At 38.2% G+C, this 21,080-nt stretch overlaps 1 protein-coding gene across 2 annotated transcripts; it reads right to left on the bottom strand.

Annotated features, from left to right (window-relative positions):
• Window positions 1-267: 267 nt before the first annotated feature.
• On the bottom strand, window positions 268-20,823 carry LOC143884660 (alpha 1,4-glycosyltransferase family protein). 2 transcript variants are annotated; one of them, XM_077388340.1, is made up of 5 exons: window positions 19,163-20,823; window positions 17,471-17,620; window positions 11,616-11,753; window positions 5,005-5,181; window positions 268-693 (listed from the first exon to the last, which is right to left on the bottom strand). In XM_077388340.1, exons 1-5 carry the CDS (start codon window positions 20,500-20,502, stop codon window positions 597-599), a joined length of 1,902 nt encoding a protein of 633 aa, XP_077244455.1. In that variant the 5' UTR covers window positions 20,503-20,823; the 3' UTR covers window positions 268-596. The 2 variants fall into 2 exon arrangements, with proteins under 2 accessions (XP_077244455.1, XP_077244454.1); XM_077388339.1 differs by having other exon boundaries at window positions 268-912; window positions 19,163-20,821.
• Between the last annotated feature and the right edge of the window lie 257 nt (window positions 20,824-21,080).

Raw genomic sequence — 21,080 nt, forward strand, 5'->3', positions numbered from 1 at the left:
ATTCCATAAAATTCCTGCAATCCAAAGTTCCAAACAGAGCCTAAGATCATCTCTGAGGAATGTGAGATCCACAACAATGGAAAAGACTCGTAGTAGTGAACCAAACTATTGAATGCAGAACTTGCATGCCTGCCTTATATTACAAGAAGAATACATGTTGTAAAATTATGGTAATTTTTTTTAAAATAGAGATGAAAGAACAGCTATGTATGTTTATGAGTGTAGACACAAACTCTATGCATTGTTGAATCATGAAAGGCATGAAAATGACAAACTTTGAGCAATTGATTGAATGGTTTAAGATAGTCTGCCAAGATGATTTTTTTTACTTTGAATCCTCCATGGTGTCCCCATTTTTTCCCCAGTTACAATCACTGTACATGCTCCACACTAATCCATTTACAAAACTGATTTTGAATCGAAAAAGGTAACTCTGGTATCATAACAAAAAAAGGTCAAAATTGAATTTTCTTTACCTGTTCAATCTCAACAAGCTTCAATTTCAGATGACCTTTTCCAAATGATTTCTTCTTCGCACCATACTATATGATACAGAATGACCTCTCTTGCATTTCCAACCCAAAATCCAGAGCTCATCAAACGAGATAATGATCTCTCTTGCATATCCAAGAGAAAATCCTGAGCTCTGCTTCCACAAACCATTTGAGTCTGGCCACGGTCAGCATATGGAAACTGCCAATTGAGAAAATGGGTTCTTGGTTAAATCACAACACATCAAGACAATGAAGACAGTAGCGGTTTAAAAGCCTGTCAACAAGGCTCCCTGGTTCTGGAACAAGAGCATATGTCAAGGAGTTCCAAAAATGAAATGCAAGGGACTTATCCAGTATCATTCTAAAAAGTGCATCTTGCTGGACTCTTTCAGCCTCGTCCTTTGCCGTAGTGAAATATCTGCAACACAGTAGTTTAGCACAATGGGTTCAAGGCAGAGCACAAGGGAGAACAATTCAGGAATATAAAACCAGTGGTTTGTGTGTGTGTTGTCAAACTCTTACGAGTCGTACGAGTCAACTCTTAAGTCGAGTCGAATCACTCGGCTTTCGAGTCGAGTCACGCGGTCACATGCGTGACTCGCCTCTGTTGAAGACTCCTACAAGTTGTCTGGTGACTCTTATGAGTCGCTGCGAGTCAAAAAAAATAAGACTCTTAGGAGTCAAAGTCGAGTCGGTGGGCTTGTTTTGATGGTTGAAAACTTAGAAGTTGAAACTTAAAACTTAATTATTATTATTATTATTTTGAATGGTGGGCAACTACATTAAATGTGCAAAAAGACAGAAGAGGTCTATACAAATAAAGAGACAGAAAAAGAAAAAGAAAAAGAAATACAAGAACAAGCCCCATTGCAAGGGTCAAGGTCCCAAGGAGGAACAAAGTGAAATATCTCAATTCTCTCCCTATAGACACCATCTCAAGCTAAATTGTCCGCCACACCATTAGCTGACCTCCTAACATGATGGAAATAAATTGATGTATCCCCCACACTGTCTTGATTCTTATCGAAGAAAGAGGTAAATCTCCAAGGAAGGAATGAGACCCACTAAGCCACCTTATCACATTGAGCGAATCTCCTACCACTACCTTATTCAAATCTTCATTCTCAAGATACCTTATTCCTTCGTAGATAGCACATACTTCAACTTCATTAACGTTGCGAATCCAATGGGATCCACAAAAGCCCATTTCATAGCTCCCAATTCATCCCTCAAGACTCCCTCAATTCCGGCAGGACCAGGGTTCCCCATGCTAGAACCGTCAAAGTTTAGCTTCAAAAAGTCATGTGCGGGTGGCACCCAGTCTTGGACAATCTTGGGTTCTTGGTCTAAACCACCACAAATCTCCTTCCAACCATACCATAAATCATAGGCGGAAACAAATTTAAAGCAAGGAAGGGTTTTCCACCATGATTAAGTTCCAACAAAAACTTAATTATTTTTGTGCGTGCATGTTTTTTTTTTTTTGAATGGTGCAAGTTACAAGTATATAGTTATTTATATTATTGGCTTAGTGCTTTATCTATGTGCTATTGGGTTATATTTTTTTACATGCTTCATCTTTTGATATATAATTATATTTTTTAACTAAATTTCTGTTCTTGTAAAAAACTCTTACGAGTCACGAGTCGAGTCATGAGTCATAAAATTAAGAAATCGAGTCACAAGTCATGTCACGAGTTGACAACTAATATGTGGGCATTAACACACTTCAAGGAATGATAATCTTACGCACTTAATTGTGAGATTATCATTCTCCTTAATAAGTAATACACCAAAACACATCTTTTTCAAGCACAGGTAAATACGACTTTGTTTTCCTCTCCTTTGTATACTTCGAGTTCTCTCCAATGTCCTGATTGCAGCTGCCTCACCGCTCCCACAACCCCCACTGCCATGCACTTTTTACAGATTTGTCCCCGGAAATACATTTTACACAGGAGGTTTTGTTGTACAGAAACCCTCCTCATATGAAGAAACCCCCACAAATGGGGTTTCTTGCCAGAGGACTCACAGCAGTTAGAGAAAGAGAGATGCCCATCATACAATGTTATTTTGGGCTAATTTAGAATAGGGAGTATGTTAACCTCACGATAAATAACTCAGCATTGCAGGGGAGAGAGAGAGAGAGAGAGAGAGAGAGAGAGAGAGAGAGAGAGAGAGAGAGAGAGAGAGAGAGAGAGAGAGAGACCCATCATACAATGTTAATTTCAGCTAATTTAAAACATGGAGAATGTCAACCTCACATCACGATAAATTAGGTGAGGTTATCATTTCTGCTGTTAGCTAGTATCACAGACTGCAAGTTAAGAGACGAAGAAAACTTTTTTGAACCATTAGAAACAGAAAAAAATTATCAATAAGAAAGGGAAATAATAACAGGAGGAGGATAGGGATTGTGCCACATACAAAGTCCCAACTCACATTCGGTGGCGTGAACACCGCCATCCGCCCCTTTAGCAAGGCGACCAGGGGCCTAGTTTACGCTTTAGGGGATAAGATATCGAGAAAAGGGCACAAATCTGAAATTTCTCGGTAATGACATCAGTGAATTTCCATGGTCTAGGGGATGAGTTCCCCTATCATGAAATTACATGCAATAGTAAGTACAGAACTTTTGGTTGAACCGGAGTTGTCCATGGCTGGTGTATTTTGGTAGTAAAACGAGGGGGGCGAGAGCAGTTACCAATGCAGCTGAAAGTTTTTCATCTTTTGAAAATGTTGCTTCAAAGTTGAAAGAATTCACAAGATTGCCATAAGTTTAGTCTAACCAAAATGCCCTGTTCCCAAGATCTGAAAATTGCTTCTTTCCCCTTGCTTTATGTCCAAACTCTCAACTGAACCATATTGGAGTAGAATAATGAAAAGATCTAAGCGGCAAAAAAAAGGATAAGTGTTTTAGTATTAGGAAGCCCTAATTCTTTAGAAAACTAGAAAAAAGAAAGGAGGTGAGCCATAAAGGATACAAAGAAGAATCAAACAAACTGTAGTTGCCATATAGAAGGATGAAAAATCCAAAGGAAAATCTAGAAAAGAAAATACAGGAAAACCTTATATCCCAATGGCAGCGTGAACCGCCGAACACAAATGTCGAGAATATTAAAATATAATGAAACTAAAAGAAAGGGCAATGATATTTTCAACCACCCCAACACCCCCCCCCCCCCCCCCCCCAGGCAGTATGCATTCGCCCCCCTTTTAAAGTTGCACACTGTTCACGTTATAAGGGGCCAAGGGGGGCGAATGCGTACTGCAAAGGGGGTGAAAATATCATCTTCCTATTTAAAGGAAGAACACTCAATTTATGTAGGAAAACTATGTTACATGGACACTTTGAGGTAGGTGCGGTACGCATTCCTAGCACTAATTGTACGTAAGAATGCCATATTCATGCTGCACTAGGGAAGAAAGAAAGAAAACCTTTTCATTGCAGAGAAAAGGTAATAACATGCAACAGAAGAAGGGTGGCCTAGCGCACTAGGCTTCCGCTATTGCGGAGTCTGGGAAGGGCTAGATGTGCACAGCCTTACCCCTGCTTTGCAGAGAGGGGCTGTTTCCGTGACTGGAGGCAGTGTTGAAGCAAGATGGTGACCCCCCCCCAACACACACACACAACAACCACAACCACAACCACAACAACAACAACCACCACCAAACTTCATCCCAACTAACCTTCGACTAAAGTTATTGATGTAATCTGAGAACAACTGGTATAGGCGGACTAGCGAATTATTTAGAAATGCATGGGGAAAACCAATAAGGTAATCAGACTCCAAAGTGTGCACCCTGAAGGAGGAATTATCCGGGCAGTAATTGTGGAAGGGGATTCTAAGAACATGATAAGCTGGGCTAAAGGCTATTATAGGGGCCATGGAAGCTAGCAGGATTTATTTTAGAAGTGCTTGAAATCATCCGGATTACAGCATTGAGTAATCTTAGTGAAATTGTTTTGCTGGACTTGCGTTTTAATCTAACTTGCAGGGTAATTTTACTCCGACTTACTGCTATGGACTTACAAATTTTCACTGAGCTTGCTGTAAGTTAACAAGTCTCATTACATAATAGACTTATTAGCTCTTAGAAGATGGTAATCATAGTTTTAAAGCCAAAATCCGAAAATTCGGCCGAAATATTTCGGTTTCGGTCCTAACTGACGCCAAAAGTACATTGAATCGGTTTTTTACAGGATTTCAGCGAAATTTCGGCGAAATGTCATTTAAAAGATTTCCACGGAAATTGATGAAATTACGGAAATTTAGACAAAACTTCCACTGAAAATTTTTAAATTTCCACCGAATTTTAAAAAAAATACCAATTTTTTTACCTAACTTCACATGATTTCGGCTGAAATTTCCACCGAAACCAATTTCAATTTCAGTGGTGGCTGAAACCGACACCCAAACCAAAATTTAAATCCTTGATAGTAATGCCTTTTTGTGTAACCAAGAAAACAGAGATGTAATTTATAAAATTCCTACAAATAGAGAAGTACCTTTTGATATTCTGAGAGCTTATCGGAAAGAATGCAAAAGGAGGTTCTATTTTTAGCACCAGCTGTGACTGGGAAAGCCTGTCATGCACTCTTGTCAACAGATCAGCTCCATTCCACGATAAAAGGGTGTCATCGTATGTTGAATAAAATTCCCTCAGGCACTCCATTATGAAGGGACTGGAAACATTTTCATAAAATTATCTAAATTCAATGATTGAAACTTGAAAGGTCTAAAGTAAAGAAAAAAACATAGTATATCAAGAAAAGATAAGTAGACGTTCCTTCATGCCTTCCTGGCCATTTATAGATCCCCTTGCTTATTGGAAAATTACATGCGATAACATACATCAAAATATACAGCTTTCATCAGAACATCAATATGGATCCTTCGTAAATTAATTCATTCACCACGAGCATGAAATACTTGATCAAATGTGCTATTCTCAGTTGAAAGCAACCACAAGAAAATAGAATATAAACACTAAAAATAATAGATAAGAATAATTTAGAAAGAATCAATGCAATTTACACTTCCAGATTATCATCAAGATTGAATAGAGTTTTGTTGTAGCACTGACTGAAATAAATCTCAGCAAAATAAGACCAGAAAAAAGAAGATTTGATTAGATAAAATTCAATTAACAGTTTGCACTCTCTAGTGACAAATAAACACACAAAAAACCTTCAATGAATTGTGAAATGACAAATAAATTCCCCTCTTCTCCACCTAAATCATGAAAACTCTAATAAAAGGCTACTAAGCCCAGCCACCTATTGTTTCTTGGAATGCTTTTCTAATGCAATCCAACCTTCCAAAAAGCTGCAGCTAACACAACATACAAAAAGTAACTTGATGAATAAGAAATTTATGTTTTCTAAAACATCACCTTCCAAAAAAAACTATCGAGAGTCTTATGAAAAAATATAATTAAAAAAAAAAAAAGTCACCAAAATTTTAATATAATTCACACGGTTGTGGGCCCCGTTGCCAACAGCAGCCTGCCTTAATGATAACATAATTCACATGCCAGATTTATGAACCTTTTCCTTTGGTTCATGAAGTAAAAACTTTCTGGGAGTGGCACTTAGAATTTGCGAGGATAGTGGGCCCACTTGAATTGCATAAAATTGCCACTTGCAACTCTGAGTGCCACCTCCCACTCCCAGACCTACCGATATTGTAGACATTTCTTCCCTTGGTACAGGAGATAACATGCAACAGAGTTGAAGAATGATAAAAAAAATCTCAACCCATCAAACTATATTCTGCTTGTCACAGAAAAAAATAGACTTCGAAGTTTAACTCTGCTAGTGTACACAGAATGACTGTCTGTTAGTAGCTGTAACAGCATTTCTTTTCCCGTTTTGATTTTTTTTTTTTCCTAAAACAAGTGAAAACATAATTTACTCAGTATAAGGAGATTATAAATTGCTCTGTGAAAGGACAAAGCCTAAAAACATTTACAAAATCAAGAAGGTAAGTGAAGTCTTCAATGAAATGCATCAAGCACCAAAAGTAGCCATTTCTTTTTTACCCATAAAAAAAAGTAGCCATTTTATCCAGCCTCTTTGAAGTAGAGAGCACAAGCAAATTGGAAAGGGGAAAAAAATACGGTGCTCCATCTCTTGATATCTGGAAAATGGACACAATTGGAGGAGTCCCCTCTAGGCCACCTGATAGCATTTAGAGCCACCTTGATCCACAACAGTAACAAGTAACTTGCCTGGAAGCACATCATCATTTAACAAAGCTAGAAGCTATGCCTCCTATGGAATGTAGCCTATATACACAACTTGCAAGGTGTATATAAGTCATGGGATTAGGCATTGTATATATAAGGTATATAAGTCATTATATTTGATTACTTTTATGCCTATATGTTTTGTGTACACCCCATGGTATTCACTGTAATTTGGCATTATATTAATTATATGAAGGAGAGGAGAAAAGAAATAAGTTTTGGCATGAACTCCTTCATCATAAACCGTTTGCATGCTTTGATAGCTTCCTTCATCAATCTTGACATGGCATAAGAGCAACTAAAGATCAAAGGAGCTAATCTGTAAAGAGGAGAAAGATATTTCAGAAGTTCTTCAGAAGGAATAAAGGAACAAACAGGCTGTAGCGTTGAGGAAATCCTAACTGCAATCGTACCGTCAGACTGTATTGCCGTGGGCTGTTCCTTCACCTCTTCATGATGTGTGGTTGAGAAAACCAAAAATCCCATTATCCATCCACCTCATAGAGTTTGAAATGGAGTTGAAGGATTTTATTTGTTGATCACAACTCATCTTCAAATTGTTCATGACCTGATTTGGAGTTGAATTATATGCTTCTAATTCCGTTCCTTCAGGACTTATAAGTTGCACATTCGTGGATGATTTTGTAACTGAAATTCGTGTGGGTTATGACCTATTGATTTTGTAACGAAACCCATAACGAAACAGTAAATATACCAGTTCTGTTCTGGAACGAAATATTTTGTCCATTTAGGGCGAAACGAAACAGAATTTATAACTAGGAATATTTGGCACAGCTGTAGAGAAATCTGTTACTAATTATATACAACAGATAAGTTTAAGTAAGGTTTACCATATAGTATATTACTAGTTAAAGTCGAGGCTAGGTTTCGGAAATATTTGTAGCGGAACTAAGTTGTTTGTTAATTTCTACCCAAGCCTACATAGTAAGAATACGGGGTGATAGTGGGTGATCTGTGAGAAAATGGGGAAACTGGAAGGGTACTTCTGTCGCCTTATGCATTCAAGACCAAAGGATGCATATTTTAGACAATCAATACGTTTGCTAAGCTTTGGGGAATTTGGATCGAATGAAATAATAAAAACTTATGAGATAGCATGCATTGATAGAGAATAGAGAGGTTAAAACGATTACGAATATGGATATTAGAATTCAATAAGCTCAAGTAAGAATAGTATTATTGTATCGATAGAGAGTAGAGATATTACGAAGATTAAGAATATTAGAATTCAATAAGCTCAAGTAAGAACAGTATTATTGTATCGATAGAGAGTAGAGAGGTTACAAAGATTAAGAATATTAGAAATCAATAAGCTCAAGTAAGAACAGTATTATTGTAATGAACGTTCCAAGTGGTAGCCATTCATTGAAAGAACCCCTTGAAGGTTTCCACCGACAACAATCATGAGTTCCTGATGGAAGTTGGATAGGAATCGGGGCTCGTTCATCATTAATGGAGTATTTGAGGACAACAGGGGCAAAGTTCTACTTGCTTTTCCAGGTGAACTGGGGGTTAAAAAATTCATAGGAAGCAACTGTTGAAGCTCTAAAGGCTTAACAATCTTCTGTTCAAAATTATAGAAGAAATTCCGTGTTGGAAAGCACTCCTCTAAAGCATTTAACTAGGTGTCAGAAAAAATCCAGGTACTTTGAGGTTAGCAATAATTATTGATGAGTTTAAAGATATGGTAATCGACATCTTTAGTGATGAAGATGAGATTGCATTGTGGACTGGTTATTGAGGCGCAGGTCATAGAGGTGTGGACTGGTGGTTTAACCCTTTAGGGAAGGTTCGTGTCCCAAAAGGTTTGGATTGAAGGGAACTCACTAATATCAATCAGATGGCTTTAAAAAGAGAGTCCTCCTTGGAGGATAGAAGTGTCCACGTGGATATTTTAAAATAAATACCCAGAGACTTGGGTCCCTAGCCTTTTTTTCTTGTTTAATATCCTTAACCTTTTCCAAAAAAAAAATTATCCAAGGTTTGGAGTTCTCCGTTTCCCATTCCATCATAAAAGGCATTACAGTGCAGATAAATTAGCAAATATTGGGGTGAATTGTTCTATTCTAAAACTATGGGACACGATGTCTGAGTTCTAATATACCAGTGAGGCCAATCTTTGAGTTTATTTTTCTAGTTTGTTAGTGTGTGAGTTTGTGTTGTGGAAGACAAGTTAGCTTGTACTATTCAAAAAAAGAAAAAGAAAAGATAAGTTAGCTTTTCTAGCTGCTGTACTGTTTGTTCTGTTTTTAATATATTCACTTGTTTGGGAAAAAAACGACGAGATTGCAGATGGTTTAGCTAGAAGCATGTCTGAGCAAGAGTTTTGTTGTCCGGAAACCTTATGCTCCAGGTTGGTATCTAGGCTTGATTTGCATCGGACAGGTTAGTGTTCTTCCACATTCTTTCTTCTAAGAATTAGCTCTTTTATTTATCTCAAAAGTAAAAAAATGAACAATAAACCTAATGTAGATGAAAATGGCCCAGTTGAAAATCTTATAACAAATAGAAAGAGAACAAGGAGAAGGAAAAGAAAGGGGAGAAGAAGAATAGGCGCAGTCTTTACTCTATTACTGTAGGTCAGTCAATTGATTTACCAATTGATTTAACAAGTGGTCTTTAAAAGCCATTCGCTCTTTTATTGCTTAGGTTATATAATGAGTTATATAATTCCACAAGCCTTATCCAATTAAGTTCGTAAATGTAAAAGCCGGGAGAAGAGTTTGGTTGTACTTTTTTTTTTTTGTTATTGTTATTATTATTATTAGAGGAATTCTAAACTCACAGGAGCCCTTGCAGAAAAGGGCTACAAGGGCCGCACCATTGGATCCACATCACGTGAGTACACTTATGATGGCACTGATGACGGTTATAGGAATGACGTTGATCCAATGGAGCCGCCCTTGTAGCCCTTTTCTACAAGGGCTCCTGTGAGTTTAGTATCCCTCTTATTATTAGTATTTTATTTTATTTTTTATTTCGAGGGAGGGGGGGGGAGGAATTCATATGGTATTCCAATGATACAATGCCAAGGAAATGGAGAGAAATTCTGTTAGGAATAAATATAGTAACTTCTCCAAAAAAATCTGTTAGGAAGAAGTCTGAAAACTATGATTAAAGCTCGTTGGCAACCATTTCCCCAAGACCTAATTAAGCTGAAATTCAATGGTTGCTGTTGGCAAACCCAGATCAGCGTGTGATGGTTGAGTTTTTAGGAATGCCACCTGAGAGGTTAGTCTATCATACTCAGGTCCGATAGGACGAATGGACTCAACAAAAGTGGAGGTAAGGGGACTTTAATAGGAATAAGACTTTGGGACAGAAGTAGGGGGAAATTTTCTTGTGAAAGGAGATTCATCCACTATTATTTCTTCGATTAGAGTAGAGAAGATCGGTCCGTGTAGATTTAGGCAGCTCGGAAACGAGATAAAAAAGTCTATGAGAGATTTCATGATGGGGTTCAGGAAGATACCTAGAAGCGCAAATGATTTGGAAGATAAGTCAGCAAAATGAGGGGTTAAGTGGTAAGCTTTTTACTATGGGCAGCAGCCATCTGATGTAATTCTGTGATTTTTTCTGTTTCTTTAATAAAGTTATCCATTTTTTTGAATAATTAATAAAGTTATCCTTTGAAATATATATATATATATATATATATATATATATATGAGGAAAGTGTTTCTACTCGGCCGAGTAGAAAAGCTTATCTACTCCTCCCTTTAAAAAGTACAGTGGGCCCACACATTGTGGATGATCCAAAGCATTCATTTGATAGGTCTTAACATAGATAGGGTGTGCCCAAAAAATCAGCACCAAAGGGTCATCCTAGCCCTTCGTTTTGTTGGGCCTTGTAGAAACAGAATGGACGCACTGTGTAAGATGCGTAAGATGCGTCCATTCTGTTTCTACAAGGCCCAACAAAACGAAGGGCTAGGATGACCCTTTGGTGCTGATTTTTTGGGCACACCCTATCTATGATAAGACCTATCAAATGAATGCTTTGGATCATCCACAATGTGTGGGCCCACTGTACTTTTTAAAGGGAGGAGTAGATAAGCTTTTCTACTCGGCCGAGTAGAAACACTTTCCTCTATATATATATATATATATATATATATATATATATATATATATATATATATATAGAGAGAGAGAGAGAGAGAGAGAGAGAGAGAGTAGAGTTCCTGAGGGTGCCCTCATATAGCTTATATGAGGTGGCTCTCACAAAACATAAGGGGCCCACATTGTTAGGATGATCCGAAGCATTCATTTGAAAGGCCCCATCATAGATAGGGTGTGTACAAAAAATCAGCTCCATTGGATCATCCTAACCCCTCCAAAACTGGGGGCAAAAATGGATAAACACGTTTTGTCCACAAATCTGCCCATTTTTCCCCCACTTTTGGAGGGGTTAGGATGATCCAATGGAGTTGATTTTTTGTACACACCCTATCTATGATGGGGCCTTTCAAATGAATGCTTAGGATCATCCTAACAATGTGGGGCCCCTTATGTTTTGTGAGAGCCACCTCATATAAGCTTATATGAGGGCACCCTCAGGAACTCTATTCTCATATAAATATATATATATATATATATATATATATATATATATATATATATATATATATATATATATATATATATATGCAGACTTAGAATATATCTTTCTTTAATAAAGTTATTCTTTAGAAAAAAAATATATAGGCAGACTTGGAATAAATCAAATTATATGGACCTAGGATAATTCTCATTGGATAAGTGCTTGATCGGTCTAGGAAACCAGGGAAAAATATATTGAAAATTGAAAATTAAAATATTTCTTCCAACAATAAGCGATCTGAGCACCTGTGCCTTTCAAATGCCATCACAGCACCATTGAAAGTAGAACTCCCAGCCCGCTGATCTTCCATAGCAATTGAGTTTTTAAGTGAATGCAATGACTTCAATACAATAACATCAGAATCAAGATAGACTCCTCCATACCTGGATAGTGAGAAGAAAAAAGCCACAGACTTTCCAGTTACAAACGTGTAATAAAGAACTTATAATCACCAAAACATTATGATTAAATCTTTTAATACCTAACATATGCAGCAAAAAATCAAATAAATAAATAACCCATCCAGAGACCAACAGTAACAAGATTATATAAAATTCATGACTAACTAGTAACAATCGATAGATTCAGATGCAATAGCAGCATAGAGTTAACCAATGATGCAATCAGAAGGAAGAAGCATGGCTGGCTGAATTTCAGAAGACTATAGCTCTTAAATGGTACTGTCAAAGGTCACGTTTTACACTTGGAAGTAATAAAATATTGGCATAAAATTACAACAATAACGGTATTGCATAATGTATTTCAAGCAAATACATCTCCAATACTTCTTTGCATTCAGGGTGAAACGGTGAATTAGATAGCACAGTAGCTCTAATATACTGTTGGTTCCACTTGACCCTACTTCCTACTCTGTAGCAGTTACCAAGATAAAAGCTTGGGGGTTTTGACCCTTTGGGTCTTTTTAACAAATCTTAGAATAACAAAAAGTAGGGAGGTAAAGTAGTTACTCGGCAGGATGGTAGTGTATGGATGGGTGGTCCTCGCTGTAGCGGATGAATTAGAAGATTTTCCTCTTTGGTATTAACTGGTCTAGGAGTATGCTCCCGGCCATCCTTAATTGATTCTATGTATTGCAAGTTAGGACCTGTGGTCCCCAATGTAACTTCCATAGTATCAATAAAATTGTCATATTTCAAAAAAAAAAAAAAGTAGCAAAGCATAGGGTGGACTTTGATGAATCATGAATGGGATTGATTAAAGGAAAGAGATGTGATGCATTACAAAAGGTGGTGAAAACTCGGGAGATGCTGAATGGGCATAATTTTTGAACTGCTAGTAGATGTACAGCAGATCACCTATTCATTCATTGTATGGTAGCGGCAATGGTGTGGTTGGCTATTTTAAATGTTTTCATTTTGAGTGGAAACTTCCTGACCTAAGTCATTGCTAGATCTTTTCTCTGGATGGTCGAAAGAGCCATTTGGCATATTTCTCCTTACATAGTGTTTTGGAATATATGGAATGAGAAGAATAAGAGGCCTTTGAAAATAGAGAAGCACCTTATGGAAATTGATCGTTAATTTCAAGCTCTCAATAATACACGTAGCTTTAGACAGGAACGTGTTTTGGGGACTTTTGGTAGGAGATGTTTATCACAGTTGGGGCACTATTACTTATCTCATCTATCGTCGAAAAAGGTGGTACCAAGCACTATTTCTTCAAACATAATTTTCATAGTAGTTCAAGGGGCAATCCAGTCTCGGCGAGAGTTGGGGAGTGTTTAGGGATGCGGCTTGGGAAATAATTTGAGCATATTCCAATCCCATTGGCTTGAAAGTTTCCAATGAAGCAAAAGTTTCTGCTCCTGTAACCGGTGTTTGAATTTTAAGGCAAGGTTTGAAAAGTTGGGACCCAGACTCAACTCGGGCAAGGTCAAGGATAATAGTTGTCAATGCGATGACTCGGGTGAATCATGATTTCTCTAAAAAAACATTTAATAAACAAGAGAAACTAGTGAAAAAAGGAAAAATGCATTACAATTGTGTAAAAATGTTGATAACGTTTAAAGCCAATAAAAATGATAAACATGAATTTGATGGGTGCATAAGTACAACTAGTTTAAGCTTTAACTTCCAAATTAAAGAATCAAAACTATGTAGAATTTAAAAAAATATGTCAGAGAAAAAATTGGTAAATAGTGTAGGGAAAGAGATAATATTAAAAGGGACAGAAACAAAATTAGAAAAAAAATAGCGCAGCAAACCTTTTGGATGCTCAGATGCAGAGAGAGAGAGAGAGAGAGAGAGAGAGAGGCAGAAGAAACAAAGCATCACAAGGAAAAACAAGAAGAGGAAGAAAAGAGAATAAGGCTCATGGAATATGAAGATGAAAGAAAAAATACGAAATAAGGTATCACACGGAAGAATAAGGAGAAAATAAAATAGAAGGGTAGTAAGGACTCTCGTCGACTTTTCTCGCCAGAGTTGGCTGGAGAAGACAAGTGTTTGCAGACAAGAACGTGCTTCGTCACGCATCATCAACACCACAGGGACTAAATTTTTTTGCTCAAAGAAGACCCTGACAAGATGAACTTAAATAGCATGCAAATCTCCTGAACACTCTCGAGTTCATTCAAGTCACAACTCACAAGGCAGCACAATCAACTCAACCAAGTTGCGTTTGAAAGCAATCTTGAGCCATTCGATTTAACTCAAGGAGTCACCGAGTCACTAAAAAACAAGGGAAAACTTGGCCAAGTCAAGACCACTTCTACATAAAACTCAGCTCTCATGTTTTCGAATAAAACCCTACTTGACTCGACACGACGTAGTCGATTACTCGGTTGATGCGGCTAAGTACTCGGTTGACCCAGTCATAACTTGGGAGAGTCAAAGGAGTTTTTAAATGCATTTTTATTGACTATATAGGGAAAAATGTGGAACGCGGCCAAGGGAAAAGGGGGTCGACTCGGGGGAGTCCACAATGACGCGGGGGATTTTTAAAACTATAGGCCATATGCTACACTCATGTTGTCAATGCAATAAAACATTTCTTATTTATCGCGAGAAAGTCATATCAGGTGGAGGTAGTATCCGGTTGAAGAAACATCTAATAGGCGTTGATAACGATGTAATGACTTGTAAGAAGGTTCCATCCGATCCAAATGAAGAGATTACATGAAGGAAAAGGCAAGAAAAAGTTGGATTATGATAGAGATTAGAAATCCATACGGTTTGTGAAGGGGATGAGGAGGAAGATGTTGCCATTGCTAACCCCTAGCATCTAGATCAGGGCGGAGTAAGGGAAAGAAAAAGTACCGAAGGGAGGTGGAAAGAAAAGAAAGGGGTTAAAACAATTCTTTGCTCCACAAACAATCCCTAGAGCTCCGCCAAGCATAAGAGTGCTTAAGAGAAAGCAAAAAACAGGTCAATACAGCTGATGTGACAGTTGTACATTTTTTAGTATGATCCCAACATCTCATTCAAAGTTGCCAAGCTCCTATATTGATAGTCGATGATTGATGTGGTCTGGTCCATGACGTTGGGGTATAGGGCATTATCACGACTTAATGGAGAGGATTATTTGGCAAAGGTCAAATTCTCACGAAAATTCACGAGCTATTCATTTATGATTGATGGTTGGATGGACACAAAGCAACATAAAAACTGCACCAAAGGAGCAGTTTTTATTAAGAGGATGCATTAGGCATAATCGACCCTTTGATATTTTTTACGCAGTTGGTCCACATAACATTGTACAATTTGTAACAGATAGTGAGCCTAGTTACAAAGCTGCAAGCAGGTAGTTAGAAATAAATTATGACAGTTCTTATTGGACATCATGATGGGATATATAAGAAAGCTAGAGCTACTAAGTAGGCCTTCACACATGGCCTTAGGTCTCAACAATCTTATGTGTTGAATTTATGTTCTCACTCATTGTAAAATTTTGTTCTAGTCAACCAAGACAAGTTTATAACAATGGACACGCTGATTAATCTCATAAGGGTGGAAGAAATCTCTAGGGTCCGGGATAGTTGGGGAGATTCCATGTGTGGTAGTCATGTCGTCTGCCAAGATCTATGCAGAATAGCATCATGACAAGATGAGGGAAAAGAGAAGCTAAAAGGGAAGAATATGAATTTAAAGTGAAAGGACAAAAGAAGTAGGATGATGCGATGCAGGAAGATCCACGCCAGCCGAATCTCCCAAGGATGCGACTCCACACCTCCTTGGAAAACCTGCAATGAAGAAAAATATGGCCTATTGACTCACCTGCTTCCACACAAAGCGTGCACTGATCGAGGATAAGAATCACACGATTTCATAGATGGTCAACTGTCAAGATATTATCTTGAAAGCAGTCCAACTGAACACAAACACTAAGAGTGTCTAGGATGTTCCACACTTTGATCAATAGTTTCTAGATCATTGTTCATGTGCACCTTGGCTTGGGAGAGTGAGGATTCTCTGGAAAGTAGTGTTGCATACTACTATCCAGTCTCTTTTAGGAGAGGAATGCTAGGATTTTCAAGAATGCAGCTAAATGGCCATTATTTCCACATATGAAGGTCATCCCGCATACTATCCCTTGTGTCAGAACAATATCTTGTTTCATGTTTTATTCTAGTGCGGACCTTAGACAGCATTGGAGGGAGATATGTATAAGGAAACTTAGGAAAGTAAGGAGAAGATTTCCACAAGATGGACTCCTCCAGACCCAGATTGGTTGAAGCTTATCTTTGATAGATCGAGTATTGGTAACCCCGGTTCGTCTGGAGTAGGGGAATCCGGAGAGATGAGACCAGGTTCATCAAATGGGCTTTTTCAAGCCCCATTGGGATAAAGGACTCCAGCGAGGCAAAGGTGAGAGCACTCATTTAAGGCATCCGAACTGGACATCAATGATTTGGGCAGGCTAATAGTAGAGGGGGACTCCCTCAATGTTATCATACGGATGGGAGTCGTTCTCACCCTTGGAGAATTGTGGATATGATCGAGGAGATTTAGGACCGTGTGGAGGGGCATCTAGTTCGGTTCTAGCGAGAGTTGGCAGATCTGATGGCCTCGCTGGATATGGAGTTGACTGGGTTACCTTGGAGCTCTTTGGTGTGCCAAGGTTTTAAATGTCGGTTTCGGCCACAACGGAAACTGAAATATTTGGTTTCGGTGGAAATTTTGGCCAAAATCATGTAAAAGTTTGACAAAAATTTCGGTTTCCTTAAAATTTCCACCGAAAAGTAAATTTCGGTGGAAATCTTTTACATTTCGGTGGAAATTTTGTAAATAAGGGTGAAAAACGAAATTTCGGTTGAAATTTCGGGGAAATCATGTAAAAATTCGATTCAATGTAATTTCGGTTTCGGTCCAAACCGAAACCGAAATATTTCGGCCAAAATTTAAAACTATGTGGTGTGCTTCCCGATTTTGTCTGTTTTGACAAATTAAAGACAGCACCGTAATGATCAGAAGACATGAGTAACTGACGATGTGGGAAATTCGAAAATGGAACAATTAAATTTCAGTCACACCCTTTGAAGAGGAGATGTAAGATGAGTAAATAATTGAGGTAGAGCGCAATGGTCATTACTGGGGGATTTTGTATAGATCTGATAACAGTTGAATCTCTAGAAACCACATGCAGGTCCCTCAATGGTGATTCTTAAACTAAGAAACAATTTAGTCACTTCTGAATTAGAGGTAAGTTCTAGTGCAATAGTGTAGGTATTATAGCCATTTCAGTGGCTGTTCTGTTAGCAACAGAAAGGGATTCTTCATGTGGCATGTGGAGCTTATCTTAGACCCTGACAGTGTATCATGTGAAACGGCATATCTAAATATTTGAAGAGGTTCGCTCTTTGGATAACAATCAAAGCTTGTTACTTTTTCCACTTGTGATCATGTGAGACAGCATATCTAAATATTTAAACTTTGGATAACAATCAAATCTTGTTAATTTTTTCCTTCTTCTTTTTGGCTCTCTGACTGTTTTAGTAATGAATTTTAAAATATTAAACAACAATTGGAAAAATATGATTATCAATTAAACATTGAATAAAAAAATCCCATTAAAAAAAAATAAAAAATTGTCTCCTTAAGAGTAATTGAAAGAATCGATTAAAGTGGAAAAGCAAGCTTACTTGTAGAGAGCAGAAAGGCGTACAAGCTCACTATAATGGATAGCATAATGGTGTATCTTTCTCCATTCATGCCATGCAGATGCAAATACATGTACAGGAGTCTCCTTCAGAAGTTCATCAAGATTCGGCATGGCAGCAGCAACTTTGAATCTGGGGAATAAGAAGTAAAGCCAGTCGTCATTCAATCATTTCATAATTTGTGCACAACTGAGAAAACACCAGTTTCACTAGCAACAAAAATATAATCAAATCATTGCACAGGAAACTACAACAAAATTCGGAATTAAAATCATGTAGATCTTCCAAACAATATGAGCAAATATAGATGAAAAACTAAACCTACTTGTATAAAAGGACAACAAATCTCAAGGATTGTAGGAAAACAACAACAATAAACTTCTATGTATCTATGGCATTTTGATGCCACTGAGCACAAAAAATCATCATGGAATTCCACAAGTAAACATCTAAAAAGATAAGATAACACAAATGACCCTTATGAAAATATGCAAATCAAGAAAATGTTTCCACTAACAAGCATGATGAAAATTCATTACTTTGAGGCAAAATAAGGAAAGAACATAGAACAGACTACAATTTATGCTAGGTTGCTGTACATACATAAAGTTCTCTCACATCCAAGGTTTTAAATTTCGGTTTCGAAGGTAATTTCGGGGTTAACCGAAACAGAAATTTTAGCAGAAATCCCGAAATTTAGAAATTTACCAAATTTCGGAAATTTCGGTTTCGGAACGTTTCGATTTCGGTGAGACCGAAATCTGAAATTGCGGTCCGAAATTTCGGATTTCGGCCGAAATTTAAAACCTTGTTCACATCTAACCCAGTTGAAGGCTTGTTGCATTGAATCCAAAAGTCAGAATGTGACAAGGATTCAAATACTCGTAGGCCTATCAATCTGGTAGGAATGGCCTAGTGCATAAATATTGTCTTGAAGGGTGAAGGATGTTGTGGATTGGTTCATTTCCCCTGCATAACATTCTCCAACATAAGGGAGGAAAATAATGGATAACGTGACGAGGCACCCAATTCAGCTTTTCTCCCCAGTTACGAGGGTATGGTTCTTGTTCACAAGGCATGCCTGAGGATTAAGTGCCCTTCTCTAACGTGGTCGTAGAGAAAATGGGAATTGGTTTGAAATGGGTGACTCTGATATTACATGTATTTCAGCAGCAAGACTTATTGTGGTGATAGATAATGCACTATGTCGATCTAGGCAGGCTTTGAGAGCAAAACCATACAGCATTTGGAAGGTTTCCTCTGCAATAAGTATTAGTTTATCAGGATCACATTGCCTGACAAGTTCTAAGAAGGCTTAAACTTTAAAGTTAAACTTACGTGAGTGATAAATAAAGCTCAACGTTACTGTCTGTTTAGGAAAAGTAACTTATGGTAAAATCTAGCTGCAGTTACTGAACAACCCAGTTAAATGGGCTCACACACCGAAAAACAAGCGACCTGTTTGTATTGTGTGATGTGGCCATTCAAACTATGGAAGCACCCTCTAACTCGGTTCGGCCCCAAGCATTCATTTAATTAATGAAAGGAAGTTTCATTCTTGTTGTTGAAATGGTTTAGTTCAACTTATACATTACAAGTCAGTGTAATAACTAGCAACAGATAAGAATCCTAACAACAACAAAGAATAAAAGATGGTTCAAGGGAATGGCATACCCATCCTTCATAAAGTCTCCGAAGAAATCAAGCTCAATTGTCTCGGAAAACACCACAATGCAGGCATCCGGGTGGTGGTACAAAATACTTTCAAGGCCTCGCTGATGCCGGACACTGTACGTCCATGGCGGAGTATTCCATACCATAAAAACACGCATGGAGCACTTGCCATGTAGGAAAAACTGTTCCATGAAGTTGGAAAAAGATAAATGTGAATCCAAGCCAGGAAAATAGCCCCATCGCCGGCCATCAGCGAATACATTATGCTTCAACTTGAGTTTACTCTGCGCTTCAGAATTCAGCTTATTCCGACCACCTCGTTTTACCAATGCATTGCTAGATGATAATACACTGTTAATAACATCATTCCTCTGATTAGCATCATCATTGGCTAAAGCTCTTCGCTCCATCTTCTTGTTCACAGTTCTCCCTTTCAAAACTCCCTCAATTTTCTTCATTCTCATAGAATCCGATACACGGATTTTTCCCACAGTCCCTTGAAATGATTTTGACACACCAAATGGCACCTTCTCAATCTCCCTCCACAAAGCCTTCTGCATAAGCTTATCACCTCTCGTAAGGCTCGTCGAACCAGGGGAATCAGGATCTTGCAAAAGTGGATGGTGCAACGGATTCAAAAGATCCAAATTAGACCTAAACATCTTATCCTTTCTCAAAAAATCCCCTTTCTTCTCAAACCAAGGTGCCCAACCATCCCTCAATTTCGAAGGCCCCTTTCGCGTCTTCAACAACAATGCATCCTCAATCCCCTTCACCTCCTCCAATTTCAACCTAACATCCTCATCCACAGGCTGATCATCAGACGCAAACGCAGTCTTACTCCGATCCTCCAATTTCAAACCCATATCAAACCCTAACTCTCCATCCAATTTATCAATCCATTGCTTATCAAACGCTCTTCGCGTAACTCCCATCACATGATCATAAAAATACCCAGAATTCCTCTTCCCAGTCTCTTCAACTATCTCTGAATCTTCTTCATCCTCATCCAAAACCCTAGCCTCCTCATCGTTCTCCTCCTCGATTTCATCAAATATATCAATCCGATCGTCAGATCTTCCATCAAAATCATCTTTCTCGAAATCGTCGGTGAGGAGATCGACGATTGCATCGTCATCTGCCAAATCGTTGCGTAATTTGATAGGGTTTGTTTTAGATGCGACAGTTTGTTGAAACCCCAACCCTAACCCTAATCGGAAAGATCCGAGCCTACTGTGGAGAATGGAGACGGATAGGAGGAGGAGGATGGCGGCCACGGCAGCGCAGATGTGGGACCCACGGAAGCGCGGTTGGCGCCGACTCCGGAGGGTTTTGAGCATTTTTTTTTGAGACGGAGAGAGGAATTGTGAAGAAGAAAATAAGAACAATTTATAAACTCAAACCTTCTTTAAACACAAATAAGCTAATGATAATACCTCTTCTTCTTCTCTTCGTTACAGTCTTTATCTTTATTCCATACTTTTTTCTGAGAAATTCTCCTACGAGCTAGAGAGGGCAAATGTAATGATAAGAAGAAAGGGAAATTAGGGTTTTTAGGGTTTCAGTCGTGCACGCGCGTAACGAATCGTTTCGGATGTTCTTCGACGGGAACTATGACGAAGGAGGTTCGGAAGAGGAGAGATAAAGGAAGAAGAGAGTGTTTCATGAGGAATGAAACGTTTTTTTTTTTGGGCGATGGTAAAATCGCTCCCGCTGTAGGATAATTCACACCACTTGAACGTGAAAAAAGTCTGCCACATAATTCACGTTAAAGTGGTGCGATTTATCGTATAGGGGGTGCGAATTTATTATCACCCTTTTTTTCCTTACATAACAGGGTGTGAGCGTGGCGCATTTTCAGTGTTTCTTTCTTTCTGAAAGTAATGAGGGATTTTAGCGGTAGGGAAATGGCCCTGTA

The sequence above is a fragment of the Tasmannia lanceolata genome, unplaced genomic scaffold (genome assembly GCF_043159265.1).
Source record: "Tasmannia lanceolata isolate RefF3 unplaced genomic scaffold, GAP_Taslan_0.1 ptg000008l, whole genome shotgun sequence".
Taxonomy (NCBI): Eukaryota; Viridiplantae; Streptophyta; class Magnoliopsida; order Canellales; family Winteraceae; genus Tasmannia; species Tasmannia lanceolata.